This window comes from Coturnix japonica, chromosome Z, assembly GCF_001577835.2.
Source record: "Coturnix japonica isolate 7356 chromosome Z, Coturnix japonica 2.1, whole genome shotgun sequence".
NCBI classification, from domain to species: Eukaryota; Metazoa; Chordata; class Aves; order Galliformes; family Phasianidae; genus Coturnix; species Coturnix japonica.
In genome coordinates this window covers 14,080,617-14,101,927 of record NC_029547.1, presented here as the reverse complement: position 1 = coordinate 14,101,927, position 21,311 = coordinate 14,080,617, and the positions used below count along the sequence as shown (strand labels likewise).

Here is a 21,311-nt window from a genome sequence, read left to right as displayed (position 1 = left end):
AAGAGTGATGATTAAACCTTTATGTTGAAAAGCAGTGTGCCTTAAAGAGTAGCTTGCTGTATTCAGAATGATTCGGCAATTATAAAACATCTGATATGTGTGATATGTGACCACAGTCTGCTTGCTGGAGAACTCTGGTAAAATGCATGAGTTAAGTCACAAAATATATGAAATGGAATTAGTAATTCTGTTTTATTTAGGATATGTGGTAAATTCTTAACGTTCCACTATACTGTTTGCTGTTTTATCTGGATATTAGAGGTAAGGACAGATCTCTCTACAATGGTGATTTCTTCAGTAACACTCGATTGCAATGCTGGGCTTCAGCCATGTGAAGTTGCTGATGTAGCTAAATTGCTGGTTCTGAGTACACATGAGAAATGGATGAAGTCAAAATAACAGCAGTTAATTGGAAGTTATAGCCCTTAATGCTGAGAGAAAGATTTTGTTTTGACAGGACAAAGACCATGCTAAAGAGGATCAGGATTCAGAAACAGACAAAGATGTTGACAACAGAGATACGCAAAGGACAGATGAAGTCAAACTTCAGCAGAATGGAAACTGTCAACCAAACGAAGATAACCTCTCGGTTAAAATGGAAGAAGTTTAAAGCAAAGAATCAACCTCTGTCTCAACTAAGGAATGAAATCCAAAGCTTCTTATTTCCCAGAATGAGGAAGAAAATGTCAAAGCAATCAACCTGACCATGTTGATAGTACTAGTAGCTCTTCCAGTTCTTGTGATAGCTTTGTTGTCTTCTTGCTGTAAAGCAGGAAAGCACGGACCAGTAGTTAAACCATGAAAAAGCATATGCCGTCGGAACTATTCATCTCTGAAACTCCATGCATTTCCATGATGGCTGTACTTATAGGTAAAATGATTTATGTTAAGTTTTGCTATAGGCTGTTAAACAGAAACTGAAAGAAGTAAACCTTTACTACCCCTAAGAAAATAAAATAGAAGCTGAAGGTCAGCATTGAAGTTTGTTTTAAAATATTGCTTGTTGATGAATTTTGTGTTAGTTTATTTAGTGGGTTAAAAAGTCCACAGCAACTTCAACGTGTACTTGTTTATGTGCTTGGAAACGGTACATAAACGTACACACTTTCTTTTGGTGTAAATGACAACTGTTGGAAAAGTTTTTATGGTTCTTATGGTATATGCCCAATGTTATTAATTTGCTCGCTGCTTGCAGTTTGTCAGTTTTATTATTTAAAATAATTTCTTACTAATATCCCTAAACTCAATATTTGCTTAAAGTATTTGAACAATGCATGCTACTTTTCTGTTCCTAAAAGGAACATTGCCATGTATGATGATAATAGGTTAGCTTATTGAGTTATTTTCAGGTTGTTTTATTTTGCTGTTTTCTTCTGTTCCAGAATTGAGCACATCTGTATATTAAGAGAACTTAACAGCTTTGTTTTTTGACATGTACTGCAGTGTGTCTGTTCAGCTGCAAATGGTACAGGTGCCATTATGAAAATAAATTTTTTCTTACTTGTTTAAAAAATTTGAGAGCACAAGCATAAGCTTTAGTGCCTTCTTAAAACGTGGTATTTTCTAGAAATATATATGTGCTGTTACTCATTTTCAGCTAAATCTTGCATCATCTCTATTGCTGTTTTGCCACTACCATACTATAGACAAGAATGCAAGTGATTTTTCAGAATGGATGTTTAGTTCACATGTTTAAGTACTACAAGTCCATTATCTTCAGAAATGATAGGGTAAAAGCAATGATGCATTTTGGGGACCACCACTGTACAAATATAGTAGCTGAATACAAAGTATTTTCTGAACACCTGCATCACAGGCAGCCCTTAAGATAATCTTAACTACATTTGGATGGCCTTAACTGTTACCTCTCCATCATTTTCTCTGGTACACATCAGGCGTTGTAAAATGAATTTAATACAGAGCTGGGGGTGGAAAATGCTTGGGGAAGGAATTTATATAGGAGATGTATGTTAGAGGGTCTTTTTTCATTCTTTGGTGAGAAAGCATGTAAGAAGCAAATGACAAAGCAGGTTGTTTTGTTTTTGTTTTTTTTCAAGTAAAACCATGATTTGTGCTCTCTGAACTAACATAACCAGTTTCATTGTTGTGAGACTTTTTTTGAGAGTCATATTTACAGACTTATACCTAAAATCAGGTAGATTACACACCTTATTACAATCAAATGAATAAATTGCCTTACCTCGTGGAAGGAATTTCTTTCAGTTAGGAATAAGAAAAGGCTTAATAGAATATTAGCAGTTTGCTTTCAATCTCCTCTTCTTTTGCATAGTTAATTCTTAAGAAAATAATTTTCAAAAAGCATAATACAGGGAACAAAAATTCTGTCTAATTCCTAAGGTAATGAAACCTAGTTTGATTGCGAAGCTGCTTAATCACTCTTCATTTTTGATACGATTTAGTGTTCTTCCCACTGTGTACATTTAAGACCACAGGAAATGCTTTACCATGTAAAGTATAGACAGTCATTTTTGTCATTTTTAAGCCACGTGCTGTTGGTAGGTTAACAGCTTACTCTGATAAAAGAACGCTAAATCTGTACATTTAAAGAAAGGTTCTGAAGGATTGCGTCTTGAAGCAACAGCTGTCTTATTTATGATGTGTAAGTAGCATAGAGCAAAGGGGTTCTTTGTATACTTGTTATCTTTGTTACCATTTCACCAATAAAATTAAGTATTTTAGAGGGAAGTTTCTGCTGTTACATGCTTATTAAAGAAACTTTTTTAGTTGGTCATCAGGTCTTATTCAGGCAGCTTCTTTTGATTTGAAATGTGAATACAAGTTAAAATATACCTGTATTATGTATAATATCTTTGAAAAGATAAGTTACTCCTTCCCTGGGAGAAATTAGAATTTTCATAGTATATCACATTTCAGTTCATCCTAGTTTGATTTTCTTAGTTTTGTTATCCTGAATTTGCATAGCTTAGAGTATGTAGATGATTGTGCACAGTTAGTGAAGAAAAATGACTTTTAAAATTCATAGGTAACGATAGCAGCATTACTAGCTAATATATCATATATATGCAGCATACTAAGTTAAATTGTAAGTGAATTAATAGTCCCTTTAAAAAAGGTATAGAAAAAAGAGGAGAAAAAAAAAAAAGTTTAAACACCAAATACCCAAATAAACACATTTCCTCCCTACCCTAAACTGTGTTTTCTTACAAATACTGTATTTTCTGTTTTGCCTTGTAATACTGTGTAGTTCTGTGAGGATAGTTTTATCTCTTTGTATTAGGTGTTTAATGATTCCCTTCTTTGTTAAAAAAGAAAAAAAAAGGAAAAAAAATAAAAATAAAAATAAAAGCCACCATTAGATGATAAATATTTTGTAGAACACCCATCACCACAGGGGGCAGATGGTTTTTTTAAACCAGTGCTGGAACACAGTAGCGAAGTTCCTACTTGCTCTGCCACGTTTGTGTGTTTGACCCATTAAATGTGTCTGTCTTTCAGTGGAAGTCCACGCCTTCATCATAATGCATTTGCATGCTGAGCTGCTGTGTCAGGTAGTTTGCTTCTGCACTTCTATAAGTTGATAAAACTGAGTGATGGGTTTGAGAACAGCGTAGTTTGTGGTAGCCGTGTTGTTTTAGATGTATTTTCACTTAACTTGGCCTTTGGGTTCTGCCTACATGCTAATCGCCTGCTTTGTTTTTTATTTTTTTATTTTTTTAATGTCAGTTTCAGATAGGTATAACTGAATTAGCTAACCAGCTGGCCAACAGCATCAGGCCAGGCACAGCCTGGCTTCTGAAGGGAGTTTGAACATTTCAGTGGTTTATTCCTCTGCTGAAGTAAATTCTGCAGTCTGTATCATGCTCTGTGTTGCTTGCAGTTTGTTTGCTGGTGTTTTCTAGCTTAGGTATGTGTAAGGCAATAAGTTTAATTTTGAAGTCTACAGATCTGTTTGTTAATGGTAGGTTCTCTGTTTTGCCTTCAGTTTGTAATAGCAATTACATTTAGGAATGTCTGTGATAACTCTCGTGGTCTAATCAAGAGATAAAAAAGTAAAGGCTGCCTTGTATGACACAAATTCTTACATGCTGCATACAAGTCTTTGTCACTATTTTCAGTTACTCTATTTAACATTATAACCACTGAAAGCAGTAATGCCATGGTGGTGTGTATATTCTTTATTCTTTAAACTGAAGCAACTCTGTATCACTGTCGTTTTGTAAGTTTGTAATGAAACATGCATTTTAATTTTGCAAGCCATTCACTTAAAGGAAAAAAAGAAAAATAAAAGACAAATCATGTTGTTTCAGTGTGAAAATGGAATTCTGAGAGTAAAACAGTTCTTAAGTACATAGGTTCAGCACAGTGAAGTACTGCAAATTGGGGCGTGTTGTGGATCCAGTTTGGCACCTGATGATACTTTTGGCCTTATATTATTGAATTACTCTTTTTAGGTGTTGTCATTATTTCAAAAGCAAGGTTTGGATGTGGTGACACAAATACTGAGAGCTGTAAGTGGCTAAAATAATGTAAATCTGTCAATGCTTAGTGGAGAGGGATAAGGTTTTCTCACCAGTGGATAGCATGCGGATAGGTGAAATTCATAGATATTCTTCATATTATTACAACCTGAAATCTGATTTTATTTGCTAATGTCTAAACAGAAAAGTTTTCAGCCTGTATGTGAAGTTTATTTTTTATATGGTGAAAAGTGTAATTAAAGTAATACTGAAAGCATTGTATAAAAGGGATTCTTTTGCATAATGTGAGATAAATTCGCTTGTGTTTAATTTTAAACTCCTTGACAATGTCTCTGTATGTAGTGTTTATTTTCATTTAAAATTCAAGATTGCTTCATGTATAGGTAAGCCGCAGCACGGGGTCTGAGCACATTAGCAAGGATTTTTCTCCCAGAGAAAGCTGTCTGATAATACGTGCAGACAGCTCCTTTGCCCACTGTCTGAGAGCAGTTCTCTTAAGGCTTCAGTTCTGTACTTTCTGAGTAAGAAAAACCATTGAGGGGCTATCTTTGAATTCCAGTTTTCAAGATGTTTCCCTAAGCCAAGAACTCTTATTATCCAAGAAGGCCTAAGAAAAATTTGTCATAGCCATCTTACAGTTTTTGAGATTAGTAAAGGAGGACACTGAAGTAAAACCGAGATTTTAGCTGTTTGTTTATTTTCTTCTGGAGAGCTGCAGTTTACACTTAATTTGGATTCACTGCATTTTCTCTTTTATTATAAGATAAACAAGTGCCAAACTTGATGGAAGGCCTAAGATTGGAGTACAAAACATGTTCTGTACTAACTGTGCAAAGGAGATCTTTCTTACATAGAGGTTACCTGTCTTTCTTGGTCAGAAAGACTTTTTATCACCAATGGAAAAAGTCATTTAATCTTACTGTCATTCAGTCCTTGATGTCCTTAGCTGACAGTTAGGTAGCTCTTATCATGCAGATATTAGTGCGCTAGGTAGCAAATCTGTAACAATTGCTAAAGGATATTTTAATCTAATGACTATAGTAGTATTTTAGTTTTGAACTATTGAGAAGGTTAATACATTGATAATAACAACTCAGATCTGCCTCAGCAGATCTGTTTTTATTTACAGTAGAATTATGCAAATGTACTTTTTGTGTTCTTTGATAGTTAAATGTCAAATATATTTAGGGAGTGATAAGGGGATAAAGGTATTGACAGGAAGCAAGCAGATTTCTTAGAAGACGAAGTTGCTATACTAAGTAAAACCTTTAGCACAAAGATTTTAAACTGCTGCTACCGTGATGGGTAAATAATGGTCTACTTAGAAGCTAGTGCTTCATAAATACATAGTTTTCATAATAAATTGATCAGAGGAGTGTGTGATCTGCTCCTGAACATCAAGAGGGGAATTTAACTTGCAGAGTTAAACTAGCTTGTCAGTAGATCATTTGTGGTGTTTTTCTCAGTGATACAGGAGCCATGGTAAGTTTGTTTCACACAGCATGAATCACAACCTGTGCTCAAATGTGCCTGGGGATCCTGTGCACTACAGCAGCAAAAATATGACTGCCTCTCCTCTAAATCAGATGTTTTGTTAGTAAAGGAGGCCTTTTCAGTTCAATAAATGTATATCCAAGCTTGTTCCGTGTTAGTAGAATATATTTTTGCATTATTGAAGCAACTATGAAATGGTACAAGTAAAGAAATGTCAACTGCTGCTATTACGTTGTTATTTTTGTGAATAAACTATGTCCCAAAGCTCTATTGGTGTCATAGCTCACTTCTACTAAGTTCAGAGAGATGTAGCAAATCACTGTGAAGCAGTTCTGACTTTTGTTTTGATTTATTGGTTTGTTTATTTATTACATCTACATCTAAACCCAAATTGTTTGCTTCTCGGTTGGATTGAAATTACCAAGAATATCACAAGAATGGTAGCAAGAGGCTAAGGCCTTTCTGGAAACCCACCCATCCAATGCAGAATTTGTCATTTTTAAACAAATGGTTAGTTGATAAACATGGATATATAGAAGTGTATGTCAAAATTTGTTTTATTAAGTAGAGTTAGGGTTTCACACATAATATTTTAGCTTGAACAGACAAATTACTGTCATGGGTATTTTCATACTACAGTTCACAGTTTTCAGTGCTTAAGCCTCCCTGTCAAGATATAATTTGTATGAAATGTGCTTCTCAGTGCACTATAAACATTTACTTGGTCAATTGGGATCTTGTGATTTTGACAGCTATCACGTTGGTAACAAATCGTATGGCTGGTTCAGCTCTGCCTGGTGGGTGTGTCAAGCTGAAGGCTTGCATTTTGGTTGCGCATGGCTAATTGGCTGATTAGACATTTATTTATTATTGGTGGGAGGATGAATTCAAATGCTTGGAAGCAGGAAGATGCTTTAACAACAGTTAATAAAAGTCTTATAAACCCAAACTATGTAGTCTTTAGTCTACCGGTGCAATACCAGCATACTGAAGAGATAAGAACTCTAAGGCTGGATGGGTAATGTGCCACTGGGCAGAGGACAGTGTTGCCAATGTCACAGCACAACCCATTCAGACCCTAACGATATTGGAACTGCTGGAAGGACTATGCAAGCATAGGCCTAGAAGGAAAATACACAGCCTGTGCTAGGAGCAGCAGCCTTTTGCCATCTGTCCTGGTCAATATTATTCCCTAGTATTCCTTGGAGCAGGTATTAACTAAGCCAACAAACAAAACACCACTCTTACAAAGGGTGCTGTCCTCAGAAGATTAAGTTGCATTCTCTGTTAGGCCTGGCTAACTGGCTCTCTATAGCTCCTTCTCGGTGGGTAGGATCAGCTTAGCTTTTTGCCATATCAAGACAGCATAAACTGAGTCACAGCATTATAAACAAAAGCAAACCTACTGTTTGCCAGCAAAACACTTGATGTTTTTAAAGTAAACATTGCTGCAATCACGGAGCTCTAAATACAAAAGTATGGATACAGGAGACACTCTGATGCCTGAAGAAATATGAAAGTAAACGCTCTTTCTATGAGTGTCATCAAAGCAATTGTATCGTGGGGTTTACGAGTGCACACAGAGATGGTCCAGGCGTGGAGTATTTAAGTCTACTGACATAGCTTACATTTTGTTATTTCTCTTATGCAGACTCCTGAGGATCTTATGAGAGTTGGGTGGATACCAAATAAAGGTTAAATAACTATTTTTGCGGGAAGGACTTGTATGCTTTGCTTTTATTGATGTCCCCATACTTGCTATCTTAGTAGGGGAAATATATCTGAGCAGAAATAAACACCCACCCACACGCACACATATATACACCAGCAATATTAATTTATGTTGAGCCAAAATATTCTGTAGGGTTTTATCATTTCTTTTGATGCAGGGCGCGCACCCAGACCGCGCCGCGCTGAGGGACAGCTGAGCGTGGGGCCGCTGGGCGGGCAGAGCCGCCGCCATGATGGCGCGGGGCGCGTTGTGCTTGCTGTGTGCTCTGTGTTTAATGGCTGTTTTGCTGCTTTTATTCAGTTTACTTGCAGCTTTTTTTTTTTTTTTTGCTCGATCAAGTTGTGTGTCTTCCTTGATTAACAGAAATGGCTAATGAGACCTGCATGACAGGGAGTATTTACAGGCACTACTCATAGCACAGCTGCAGTCTCACAAGTTAGCCCTTTGAAGTACTGATGGATTGCTTCCTCTTGGTCATGTCTGTGAAATTATTTTTGGAAGTCACTGTATGTCCTGAAGAATGGGAAGTGTCCAGAATGTGGCATGTCCTTTGTTTTTGGTGATTACACAGTGATATAATCTTGGATTTCTTCTCAAGTTTTCAGAGTTGTAAAACATGAAATTACCTGGTTTCTGTAAAAAAATCCTAATCCTCCAAGGTCAAAATTACACTTCAATTTATAACCACATCAGGCTAGCTATTTTAGTCTTTCATTGTGGTGAAAGCACATAGCTGCAGGTATCATAGCAAGTACCTGCTATGAATCATTAGAAATCTTCCAGCAACCATTTATTTTAAATGAATGCAAGTATTTAATGGCCACTTAACAAGAAAAGGTGAATATTACTGTTTGCTGTGTACCCTGACTTGAACCGCTATGAGTAAAGTTTAACCTTGTCAGTTACTGTTTGTTAAAGACTAAGTAGTACTCAAGAGCTTTGTGGTTCTGCAATCCATTTCCATTCTAACCATCTACAAAAAATGGTCTTCAATCTGCAGTTTTTCAGGTAAGTAATGTGTCATTTATTCTGCAGCTTACCAAGACTTCAGTATGTCCAGTAAATACCCAAACCTGTTCCGCGGCACGTTCCCTAGCCTGTACTGGCAATATTGGTGGTAGGTGGCTGGTTGAACTAGGTGACCTTACAGGCCTTTTCCAACCTTAATGATTCTATGGTATATATACACATGTATATATCTCCACAGTGCAGTCACTCACCACTTGCCAAATAGTGCCAAACTCACAGTAAACTGCCTGCTTGCTATCTATGCAATATCTCACCACCCACTGACCAATGCCCAGCCAACCCCCAAGCTGTGACCACCCCTATTCACCTCCCATAAGCTTTCTGCACGACATCACATGGCATGGAATAACCCTGTGCCTAACTCACGCACCTTTCATCTAACCCTTCCCCTGACCTGCGCCATCATGGTGGTGACTTCTCAGCAACAGCCCAAGCACTGCTGTGCTATTAATGCTGTCTCAGCTGAAACTAGGACAGGATGGGTGATGAGAATGACAGTTTCTAGGACAGCAGGTTGTTTTCAGTTTTATCAGTCAAACTCGTGCTTCTGCTGTAGAAATAAAATAGATACAGGGATAAGATGATTCACCCGATAGCTAATGTATAGTGGCAAGCCATGTTCAGAAGTGACTGATGCAAACAGTCCTGAATTTTATTACCTGCTTTCTTACAGAGATCTCCAATACAGTAAGTAAAACACAGTTATCATAATTCAAACAGTGCAAACACAGTTCTTTAAGGAAAAAAAAATCATTGAGCAAGAGGAAAACAAGTAAACTAAGAGCCTGCAAAACATCCAGAAGATCTGAGATGTTCTTGTATTTAGAAGGCTTTAATCAAATGGTTTGTTACTTCACAGTTTTTGTAGTAGTAGCTGGAGTTGAACCAAGTTGATGAGCTTCTCCTGTACTGTGCCTACAGAGGACTCTGTCCAAGTGCACGTGCCATTGTGCTGTAAGGTGGCTTCTAAGGCTGTCAGAGTACCAACAAAGCTTTGATTTTTAGCAAAATTTTAGACATTCTGTGGTTCTTATTATTCTACTTGACAGTTAATACAGAGGGGGGGGGAGGGCGGGGGGAAGATCTGGAGTATTGTGGTTGCTGCAATCTGCTGTTTCAGGCTGAGTGGCAATATTTCCCATTTATGAAAAACATTGTCATGTTTTTGAGTGAGGTCTAGTTACTGTACTATGATCTCAACTCAAGTGTAAAAAAAGCATGGGAAAATGTAACTCTGTGTTCATACTACATTAAAGTCTTCAAGAATGAAATGAAAAGAGTAAAAATGATTTACTCTCATTGCCAGAAAAAACAGCATACTGACTTTGCTGTTTTCTGGTGCTAATTGACTCACTACTGTAACTATACTCTTTTTGGTGTCACAGCTGATTCAGTAATGTGTCATGACTTGGCATCCACAAATCTCTTTGTCTGTGTTACGTAGCTTTTGAGACACTTTAGAAATGTGAGAAAAACTGAGAAATGTGAGAACTGAGAACTCATCTTCAGGAATGTAAATGTGAAAGCAATTTTGTTTCGCGCCTATGTCTCTTTCTCTGGCATCTTGCACTGCACAACTGCAATTATTTCGCCATAGGCCTTATCTAGGCTGTATGCATATCTTACCCGTTTAAAAGGTGACATATAGCCAGATGTTACCCTCTGTTACATCAGGCCTGTGAGAATTCACTTACCTCCAGCATTCAACATTTTTTTTCTTCTTTCTTGTTATTGTCTTATACTGTGATGCTTTTTTTTTTTAACCTTCCACTGCTGCTCAATACACAGTCCGTATTAAACACCACATACTACATTCATTTCTCTGTAAATAAGAAATACTACATCCTTCTAACCTTGCAGTATGTTATCCCATGCTATGAATCACTGTGCCTATGTGCCTCCAGGCCTAGGGAACATCCAATGCTAAGAAGTTGATCAACTTATTTCTTCACACAATAATCTTAATGAAATGCTCCACAGAATAGGGAAAACAGTAACAATCTTCTACAATAAGTTCAAACCATTAATGCCTATGGAGATTTTGGGTGAGAGAGAAGCCACTGTAAGCTGTAAAACCAGTTCAGACTCAGTGCATTGTGGAGGTACGTGACATAGTCACATATAGATCATACAGAGGAGACCCTTTTAGCGGATATATTTCAATGGCATCTTCTCTATGACTAAGTGAACTAGCTATTCAGCTCATTAGTTTTGTACCACAGATTTTGCTATTGCATACAAGGTGAAATAATATCTGCAACTACATCTTGCACAAGAATATAACTGGATTTCTGGCTGTATAGATGAACATAAGAAGAAATAGCCTTAACTTAATGCAAGTAATACTTCAGTAATAATAATACTTGTTACCATCTTTCCTTAAACAGGACTATTCATCTAAGTTTAAGTGCTTTCCATAGATGGATGAGCATCATTTTCCATTCCTAAATTCATAGCATCTCACTGTTTCATTCTCTCAACTAACTGGAGAGCTTCTTGGTCATGGTAGGTGGTTTTTGTAGAATTTTTACTAAAGAACATTATTTTTACACTTGAAAATCCGATCTTACACTGGTCACACCATCTAGCTAGCTCTTCTTATGACTAGAAAATGTTGTTTTTAGGCTAGAAGACTAGAAATGGGTGTCTGAGTGCCCTTGGTCTGAGGAATGAACAAGGAGATGTACCATATAGAAAGGTTTTAATACAGTTCTCTGAAAAATTTGCCTATGTTAAGACGAGGAGTTCCAGCAGAATGACCATGGAGAAATATCTAATCTGATTGTACAGTAAATTTATTTCGCAAGGATGCTCACTGAACTAGAGCACAGCCCTTGTCACACTGCAACTGTCTTATATGGTTCTAATGCCTCCATTCATGTACCTGAGGTTTTGAAAATTGAATGTTTTAAGATTCCTTAGTTCAAACTGACTTGTCCCATCAAAGTTTCTGATGGCAAAAATACTACCTGGCTTTGTTTGATGTAGTCCTGGGGAGCAAACAAAACCTGATGCTCGATTTGTGCTGGCTTCCTACTTAGTTCCATTTCCAGGTGAGGATGAGCAGCTCTTGCAGGCAGCTTCACTGTTAGACTCATCAGAGCTTTCTGGCTGCACTCCATGCTGGTGTAGTCGCTCATGAGTGGTACTGTGATGGAAATTACCTCATCTTTTTCTCTTGTAACCATTTTTTCAGGGTGTATTATATTTATACCTATATTATTGCTAGATTCTTCTGGCTCTCTGATGTCATGCTTGCTATCTTCTATGCCATCTGTAAAGTGTTCTGGCTTCAAACAAGCCTTTCTCTCATTCTCTATGACATAAAGGCTGGTGGTATCATTGTCTGGCAGGGTTTGAAGCAGTGATTTTGAAAAGGGTTTCCAATTGCTCTGCAAGGAAAGACAAGAAGAAATTGTAACATTGGTATAATACTTTGGCAAAGGGAAATCGTCAATTTACTGAAGTAAATGTCAGAAGAAAAGTTAGGAGGTAGACTCTATGAAATGCACTTCCATTATTCCATTTATTAAGTCAGCAGCCCTAACTCTATACTAACTAATCTAAAATAAGTTCTACACAAGTTTCTATTTTTTATTTTTATTTTTATTTACTTATTTTAATGTATGAAGAATATGCATCAGTTGTAATCTTTCCAGCTCCCAGGACCAATGTGATCTGACAAAGCATGACAAGGATCTGTTCCTACCTATCGTATTCTGAGAAGTTACAGCACCAAAGTATGGTCTGTGCCAGCCCTTGCACACACACATTAATCTTCTCAATTCAGCTGTCTTAAATTATGACTGAAGCCCACAAAGTCTTCTCCTCATCAGCCACGGCACTAAATCATGCCCTCATCATCTCCCTAGTCTCACTAATGTGTAGAGAGATTGCAGCTCCTATTGGAGAGCAAACTGCTTGATTACTATTAAATAGGAAAAGCGAAAGGCAGATTTTCGGACTTCTGTGTTATACGAAAAGAGGAAAAAAAACCCTTATCTTCATCTAACCTTTTGATTATGAACAGCGTATCAGTACCTTCATAAATGTCATTGCTAGTTATTTGGTTCTGTTGTCTTAGATTTGGACAGTGCTGGGCTGTAGATACTATCATCTTCCAGCTTCTGTTCTGATCTTTAGTTGTGCACTTGCCTTTTTCTGTGTGAATATGTAACTTTAAGCTCTCCAACCTCTGACTTCAGCTTAACTTGACAATGACATACAATTCCTCTCATCAGCTTAAATCTTAGAAACAAAGAAGTAACATATTTGTATCTCTGTCCATCAGGATACATCAAGAAATATGTATTTCACTTGATTTAGGCTTATTGTCCAAAATAGACGCAAGTCTGCTTTGCTATAGCATGCAGTTTTGGCCCGAGAACCTAGACAAGTGCCAAACTTTGTTCAGGTCTGCCAGGAAAATCAAAATGATTTTAAAAGGAAACAGTACAAGTTCATGTTCCAAAACGATAATAGTTAGCAGCCTGAGACTTGGGAGATAAACTGATATGTACAAGAGGAAAGACTTGTTCTTTTAACAACAAGTCATTTAAATATGCTCTACAGTGTTTTCAAAGGGAGTCTGTGAACCTTCATTAAGCTAAAAGATGTGTACAGTCTCTGCCTAAACAATAACCTTCCCAGTTGTGTGTTTCTGATGCTACTCAGCTGCTGAAATGAGATTTATGTTAGGATGAAGTGTGAAAACAGTAACAGCTAGTGCTAGTGACTAATAAGCAGGCAAGATTTTCCGAGTACATTTTTTTTTCACACGATGGAATTGTACTTGCCATTTCTTGGATTGCACTGCTCTTTCTTGGATTTGGTACACTGGACCAGCATGATATTTTCAACCTGTAAATAAATATTCTTAGTTTATTGACAGGTTAAATAACTGGCACTTCCTGTCCATTTAAATTAACTGCTGTATATACATTTTATTGGCATTTTCATGACCATCAAAACAAGATATTCTGCAATGACTATTAAGCATGACAACAATTAAAAACTTGTTAGACTGCCTTCAGATGCTGAGTTAGTATCTTTATTTGAGGACAAATTAATTGTAACAGTAGCTGGCAATGTTGTGTCTTTCTATAGTTTTATCATCACATATTCCTAATTCATTATCATTTCCACCACAAAAATCTCTATATTCTTTGAAGACTTGTAGGATGACTTCACAGAATCACACAGACTTCTATTTTAGGGGGTATTTTCTCCTTTCTACATAGAGGTTCAGTTTTCCTTAAAGGGGAAAAAAAAAAAAAAAAAACCCCACAAAAAAAACCACCTATATTTTTCTGTTTTTAAATTCTTCATAATCACAGATCACAGTTCTGGTCTGTAGAAGGGTCTCCTTAGGATATGCAAGCTGGAATATGGAGAGCAACATGGGTACTGTTCTTTTCTCACACTATGAGTTCAAGCCCTTTCTGGAAGAAACTGTAATATCACACCGTTTTATCTGACACAAACATACCATCACTAGGTTGTTTCTACCATAGAAGAGACAATTTATTCTAAAATGCTGCAAAATCAAAATCCACTGTTTCTTTCAAAGCTTGATCCTCAGATCTGATCCAGGGCTCAGAGTGGTGCCATACCTATCAGTTTCAGGTGGCTGTTTGTCCTTAGCCCTCTCATAGCCCTTTCTTTCCAGCTCCTTTCTTATACCTGGGGCTCAAAACCACAAAACTGACAGCTGGTCTCTAAGCCGTCTGATCTGCCTTGGTTGTTACCTCCACAGGTACATGCCAGCCTTGGAGGCTGTTCCCTGCTTTGCTTCTGACAGCTTTGGGGAGAAGAAGCTGCCTTTCATCCTGTGAATGGCACAAAGCAAGGGCTTCTTGAGAAGGAGCATCTCTAGAAAGCAGTGACACTGGGCAGGCCCAACTGACTCCCTCACTATTTATCAGGCTGAGGTAAGGGTCTTTTTTCTCCTTCCTTTCCAGGAGGACAGGACATGATGGTGACACACTATTACTCCTGCCACCCCAGGTTGCTGGAGAACATCTCTCAGCACGTTTCCTTTGAGCTTCTCCCTGCCAGCAGCTGCTGTCAGAGCTGCACTGTGGGACCTCAGGCAATGACTCATATCCACATGAAAAATGTCAGCACAGCTGTGAGAAACAGCATGAGGTTATCTAGGCCATCACCTTGCCTCAGCACTGACTTCAGTGTTGTCTGGTCTTAAAGTCAAATCTAGACTTTATTAGATGTTAAGTACTTTATTAAGGTGAAGCCTAGAGCTGTAGATTTACCTGATCTCACTGACCCTGTAAAGATAGATTTTGTGTCTGGTTAGTCCCTTTTGAGGGCTTCACAGTCAGCTTCTGAAGCTGGTACTTTCTAAAGGGAAAATAAGGCTAGGTGGCATCTCAGGACATTGTAATAGTGATCAGAGCGGTTGTATGCCACTAAGTTTATGAGAAAATGAGTATCAGAATCAATTACTATGCAAGCCATTTTTTTCCTCATTGTTAGTATATGGCCCTGGTACTGCACCTCAGATTAATCTGAGGGGAAGACCGCTTTCCTCATCCATATCTTGTGGGCACCCTTGCTATTCTCTCTTCTTCCTCATTTCTTCTAATTATTTTCATACGTGAGTAATATTGTACAGTAACAGCTACATGTGCTCAGAGGAAAATGCATCGGTTGCAGCATTTGTATGTATGCATACTGGTGGAATTTCTGCATTTCCATAGAGAAGACATGATCATGAGTTGGGAATGAAAGAATAAATTGATTAAATACACCATTGTTTTCTTATCAATAGCCCATTTTCTATTTTGATAAGTAATCCTTGCTCTTATCAAGGGTATTTGAGATGGAAAGTAATCATTAGTTAACTCTATCAAAAGCAAAAGATTATAGATTTTTTACAAAGTATTTAAATAAGCTTATTGCTGGTTTGTAAATTCTCTCACTATGTAAGTGTATGGGGTAAGTTTTTCTCCTTGTACTTTTAAATTGATTTGCAACTAATGACAAAAAAATAATAATAATAAATAATAAATAATAACAGTGCTATCAGTGCTATGAAAATCAGAGTTAAGTAAAAGGGAGTTGTTATTAATAGCATTAGTCAATATTCACTTCTTACCTCTTAAGCATCAGAATACATGTCATAGGTACAAAAATCAGAGCAAACATCATGCTGAAACAAAGGCCAGTCATTAAGCCTTCAAATTCTCCTTTTTCTGATGGGGAGCAACAGAAAGACTGAATCAGACTTGTGCTGTCAAGTATAGAGAGGCGTTATTGTCTCCACTGCAGATATATTTTAAACACAAGTCAAACTTTACTCATATTTTGGGATTCCTGCTCAGTCCAACTGATAATGTGTTGAAAAGACATGAGAATACAATATATGGAACTTCATAAAAATAACGGTATTGACCTTAGCTTATTGAGGCACCTTTGAAACAAGCAAATTCTTGCCAGTGAACGTTAGAACATGTTAGATAAAAAAGACTCTAGTTATCAGAAAACAGAAGGTTTGATCAACTGCCAGCCACAATAGAAAGAGTGACCTTTTTGTTAAAAGAATGTTTTGGCTGAGGTATCTATCTGGAAACCAGATTTATGTGATAAAGACTTTGCCAAGAAAAAGACTACTGAACTTCATAAGTCAAAGGTGGATTATTTCTACTACTGAAACCTGTGATAAGAGTTTGCAATAAATAAAGATCAGTTAATATAACTAACATGAAAAGATCATAAAATGTTACAAAGATGAGGAGCCCAAGCTAAGTCTTCTTTGTATGTTAGGTAAAGAAATAGAGGCAGAGTTTCATGATACGCAGTTCATCTGTAGCAAATGAACAATTTTGCCTTTGTTATCAGTAAGCCAAAAACTGAATAATAAATCCTGTGCATGAGCACTTTGTTATTCCTTGAAAAGCAGGGAAAAGAGAAAGGGTGTAGAATAATGCTTTGCACAATGGAGTATAAAGCCAAGATTGCTGCTGGTCAACAGAGTAGCATACAGATTCCACAGTACCGTATTTTAGAGTACTGAAAGGTTGTGAAAAAGATGGTGATCCTTCTCCAGCTTTAGTGAATCCTGAAATCTGTACATAGTAGATGGTATTTTCCTTAAGTCCAGTAAGATGGTAACTTGTAGTAGAAGAGTTGATGCTACCAGCTGAAAACACAAGAGTGGTTATAGAATGGGGTGATGAGAAGAACTCTATTATTTGAGTCTGTATCTGTGTAGCTGACTAGGAAAAAGGCAAAATTCCTATGACCTGATCCACACCTGGAAAATCACACTATGCAGATTTTCTTGGGTGGGGGTATAAGATTCTTGAAAACACTTACATGCATTTAGCTTTCAGTTGTAAAAAAGCATGAGATTCTGGCACACCAGGATAATTAGGCAATAAGTACAGTAGGTTGTGTTTAATAGGCTATACACCTGACATGCTGTGCTATGGTTTTATGAAAACCCCTTGTTGTTACAGTTGAAATAAGGACACTGAAAGAGCAAAGCATCTGAACTGCATATAAGCAATGCCTGATATTTGCAAGACAAGACCTTTGCGTTACCCTCACTACAGTATTGAGTAGTTATTCACATCAGTCAGTATCAGTACTATTATTTTGGGGTTTGTACAGAAAAACATCAATTTATTCAACTTCATCTGCTTTCTAGAACTTTGATCTCAGTCCCTCTTTTCTGACGATGTGGTGACTTTTCCTCAAGTTAGAATAATGCAATCAGCAGTGCAGTAGAATACCTTAAACTTGGCAGAAATTATTTTTCAAGTTTGCTATTGAGAACTTGAGATCTTAGAAATGGTGCTGTAGCCTGCAGGTCCCCTAGGATTCTCCAGTAAAATTGTTATTCCCACCTGGAAAATATGGCCATCTGCTGTTGTGTTACTGTTGTAGTGATCATTAGGGATGAATAAAAAAGTTAAGTTCAGTCCTGCAGACTCCCCTGACTCCCCATCAAACTCCAGCTAACTTCAGGGGACACAGAGTTGAAAACTTCAAGCTTTTGTTATTTTTTGTAGTCTTCTGAATGCATATACCAGGAAGAGCTATAGAATCCTTGTTTTTCCTTTCTTAGGTGCTATTTGTCTTCCGTAATATGTCTTAATTGTATTTATAAGTCAATATGTGCAAAATTAATGCATTATTATTTATGGCATGTCTCACAAAAGAGATAAAGGTAGTGTTTTTTTTTCCCCCAAACTTAAGTAGCTTGAGCTCACAGCTGCATAGCTATGAGCTGTATTTCAATGTGTAAAAGGTTTATCTTTTGTGGTTAAACAATAAATAATGCTATCAATTAAAGAAAATGTTTCTAAAAAATGAAATCAACAACCATGTCTTTCAAAACAGCTAAGAAGTATGAAAAAATTTACCAATATAGCCAATAGAGTTTAAAAAAAAATGCTCTGAGCCAAACCTAGCTGAATTGCAATGAAGCATAAAAGTATTGTGACTGAAACTGTAAGACCTCAGAAATACTGAAAGCATATATCTTCCTTTCAGCGTTACTGGGAAATTCTATTGTTGTCTTAAAACTGTATGTTTCAAGGGAATTTTTCTTATCAATATTTAATCTGAGGTGTTCCTGTGAATATGTATAATTTTCTTGAAGTCATTAAGAGCAGTAAAACCCTAACCAGAAGCTGATCTTTGGAAGCACTCTGTTCCCAGGGAAATCTGAATCAGTAGAGTGCTTTGAAATCAATTAATGGCTGTGTATGAAAAATTTTCTGTTGTAACACTGAACTACTGCTATGCTCTGAGCAATGGAGACTTACCTAAAAACTTCTTCTTTGATGAATCTATGTAGTTGATTTTGTATCCCTGGAGAAAGCCCATACAATCTTCAGCAGATATTTCAGACCACTTCACAAATGCTGAATGCTTTGTGATATTCAGAATTGTTATATTAGTGGGTCCTGTCCTAGGAACTTAAAATTCAGAAAATAAGATCCACATTAACATCAGTGCTATAGACATACGTGACTAGCTGCTACCCAGGAAGATCTTTGCTTCATTCTAGTTGTCATAAGTACAGCATAGAGGGTGGAGAACAAAAGAGGAACTCCATGCAGTAAAACTCCCAGATATTGAGCAATGCCCAAGCAGGTGAACACTGTCGCAAACCTCATTCCAAACACTTTTACTCCAGCAGTCACAGCTGTATTGATTTCAATTTGCTATATATCATTGAATTTCTGTTGGAAAATCTGACTTCAGTTACAGTTATATTTGAGCCACAAGGAGCAGTAGCAACTCAGGTGCCTCCTTTCTGTTCTTTTGTAATGTTGTGTGTATTTATATAGTCCTGTCAGTAAGGAAAAGCAGTCAGGTCATTCATTGCCAGTGAATGATTGCTGGGACCAAAGGCAATGCTAACTGTAGAATCATGTTAAGTCACCAGGAAAAGAAACATGTAGGACTTTGTTTGTTTTGCTGCAGATAGGAAATGAGAAGAAATATAAGGAACATAAATATATTAAAAAGAGGAATACCTCCTTCAACTGAGTAGAAGTGGGACACTCCAAAAGTCTTTTCATGTGCTCTGAAACTTTCACACTGACACACATCAGATGCATGCACCATGATTTTGTACAGCTTATACGGATTAATATTGTCTGGAAAACAAACAAACATATTTCAGAGTTTACTGAAACGTTATGAATGAGAAAGAAGAGGAAGAGGGACAGCAACCTTACAGTTTTTCAGTAGAGATCCTATATATTCCTGAGCCTCAAAATGCAATATAAAGATACAGTTCTTTACACTGAACATAAAAGATATGAATCCTTTCTCACTGCCTTTTAGTACTTTACAGAATCTATTTCAAACGCAGAACAAGATGTAGTTCTGGTTTGTGTATCAAAGATGCCATGTATTACAACGATCCATTTCTGGAAAAGCTGACCTGCTGTATAAAAAGTAGTGAACAAAAATAAGTTTACACATCTAAGTTCAAGGACCAATATTTCCCCCAGCCAGCATATTTAAAAACATGCAAAACAACTAGATGTAATGTGAGAATGCAGATATTGCAGGAGGACTGAGGAAAACATTGCTTCTATTCACATAAACCTGAACTTAAATGTTCTATACTGTACCTAAAAGACAGTTCTGAATGGTATCTACAAGAATCACTTATGTGGTTTTAACAGAGTTTTTGGATGACTGTTCTGTAAACTGATCTCCACTAGTGGCTTCTCATGCCCAGATTGGTAGGTACAGCAGTTGAGAATTTGCACTTTGACAAGAACAACTGTGGGGATAAAAAATATCCCAGGGGAAAGTCTGCAGCAGAGCATTTGTATTTGAAATTAGGGACAAGAAAGACTTCTTTTTGTTCCAATGCCACTGTGTTAGCCAGCAAGTGCTGTACAGCTCTGCCTAAATTTAGGGAGGGAGAGACCCCTTGCCAGCAACTGCAGTTTAGCTACATTTCTTGCCCAGCTCTGATTAGAAGAATCCTTCTAAAAGATCTTCTTTTTCCCTGCTTTGATGTTTCTTAAAAGCAGACATTCTCTCATTGTTGGACAGGGTACACTTACCTGGATCCTTGGTTTGCTCTTAAAAACAGGATGAAAATCCTTCCTACCCCAACCAAAAATAACAAGTGAAATGTTGCCTTCATGAGATGTAGCTATTTCTTTTACCTAAAGTGAAATTTCCAGCATCCGTAGCTACAATTTTCATGCGCATGTCTTCTTTATGAGTGCCCCAGTCAACCACAAAACATTTTGGACTGTATTCTGGAATCCAGGTGATGACTACATTAGTTCCCTGAGGTTTAACCTTGATTTGGCCAGGCAAATCTGTGAACAAATATACCATTAGTTATGAATGAACAGGAAAGCAGTCTGTCCCTTCCCTTATCAGTGTTTTTCTCACTTTTTCTCTAATTCATCTGAAGATTCTTCATTAAGTAGTTAACATGTGGATGACTGCATGTGGTAATGCCTGCTCTTTTATGTCAGTAAAGGAAATTTAGTAACTAGCACTTTGCCATAGTATCTGGGACCTCCAGTGTTAACTGCTGTTCAGGACCTTTAATTCCTTAAAATTGGAACAGGGGAAATGGCTGTTCCATGCCTCAGGCAGGGGATGTCTAACACTGCTAAACAATCTCCTGTGTACTGCTATTAACTGCTATAGTCAGAACTGTGAGATCGCTCTTACCTGGGGGAGGAGATAGGGCTAATTACATTTTGTAGCTGTGTAACAGAGTTTCACATTCTTGCAGAAAATGCAAAATGCCTTAAATATTCTTTTGTTTTCTAAGACAGGTTATTAAGCTAGAGAAGACCTTCTGGCTGAAACTTACTCTCAGGTACTGGAAGGCAGCTATAAGGTCCCCTTGGAGCCATGTCTTCTCCAGGCTTGAAGAGCCTCAGTTCTCTCAGTCTGTGCTTAGGGGAGGTGCAGGACCTTGCACTTGGCTTTGCTGAACTTAATGAGGTTGGCAGGGGCCCACCTCTCAAGCCTGTCCAGGTCCCCCTGGATGGTGTCCCTTCTCTCTAGCATATAATACTGTTACTACGAAAAAATATCAGCCTAATGAATATTCAAAAGTATGTTAATAACAATCT

General features: G+C 37.3%; 2 protein-coding genes across 5 annotated transcripts in view; one reads left to right on the top strand and one right to left on the bottom strand.

The window, feature by feature from the left end:
- Positions 1-6,222, top strand: part of SREK1 (splicing regulatory glutamic acid and lysine rich protein 1) — a 40,364-nt gene extending 34,142 nt beyond the window's left edge. For all 4 annotated transcript variants that reach the window (XM_015848561.2, XM_015848564.2, XM_015848563.2 and 1 more), the window contains one exon: positions 458-6,222. In XM_015848561.2, coding sequence (XP_015704047.1) covers positions 458-610 — 153 coding nt within the window. In that variant the 3' untranslated portion in view covers positions 611-6,222. The remainder of the gene's footprint in view (positions 1-457) is intronic.
- Positions 6,223-9,317: 3,095 nt separating this feature from the next.
- LOC107305887 (interleukin-31 receptor subunit alpha-like) overlaps positions 9,318-21,311 on the bottom strand; it is a 53,919-nt gene continuing 41,925 nt past the window's right edge. Inside the window, exons 9-15 of the mRNA XM_032441320.1 lie at positions 20,379-20,537; positions 19,224-19,346; positions 18,507-18,659; positions 16,730-16,873; positions 15,830-15,926; positions 13,512-13,575; positions 9,318-12,107 (exon numbers count right to left, since the gene is read on the bottom strand). Of these exons, the coding sequence (XP_032297211.1) occupies positions 11,634-12,107; positions 13,512-13,575; positions 15,830-15,926; positions 16,730-16,873; positions 18,507-18,659; positions 19,224-19,346; positions 20,379-20,537 (1,214 nt within the window). The 3' untranslated portion in view covers positions 9,318-11,633. The remainder of the gene's footprint in view (positions 12,108-13,511; positions 13,576-15,829; positions 15,927-16,729; positions 16,874-18,506; positions 18,660-19,223; positions 19,347-20,378; positions 20,538-21,311) is intronic.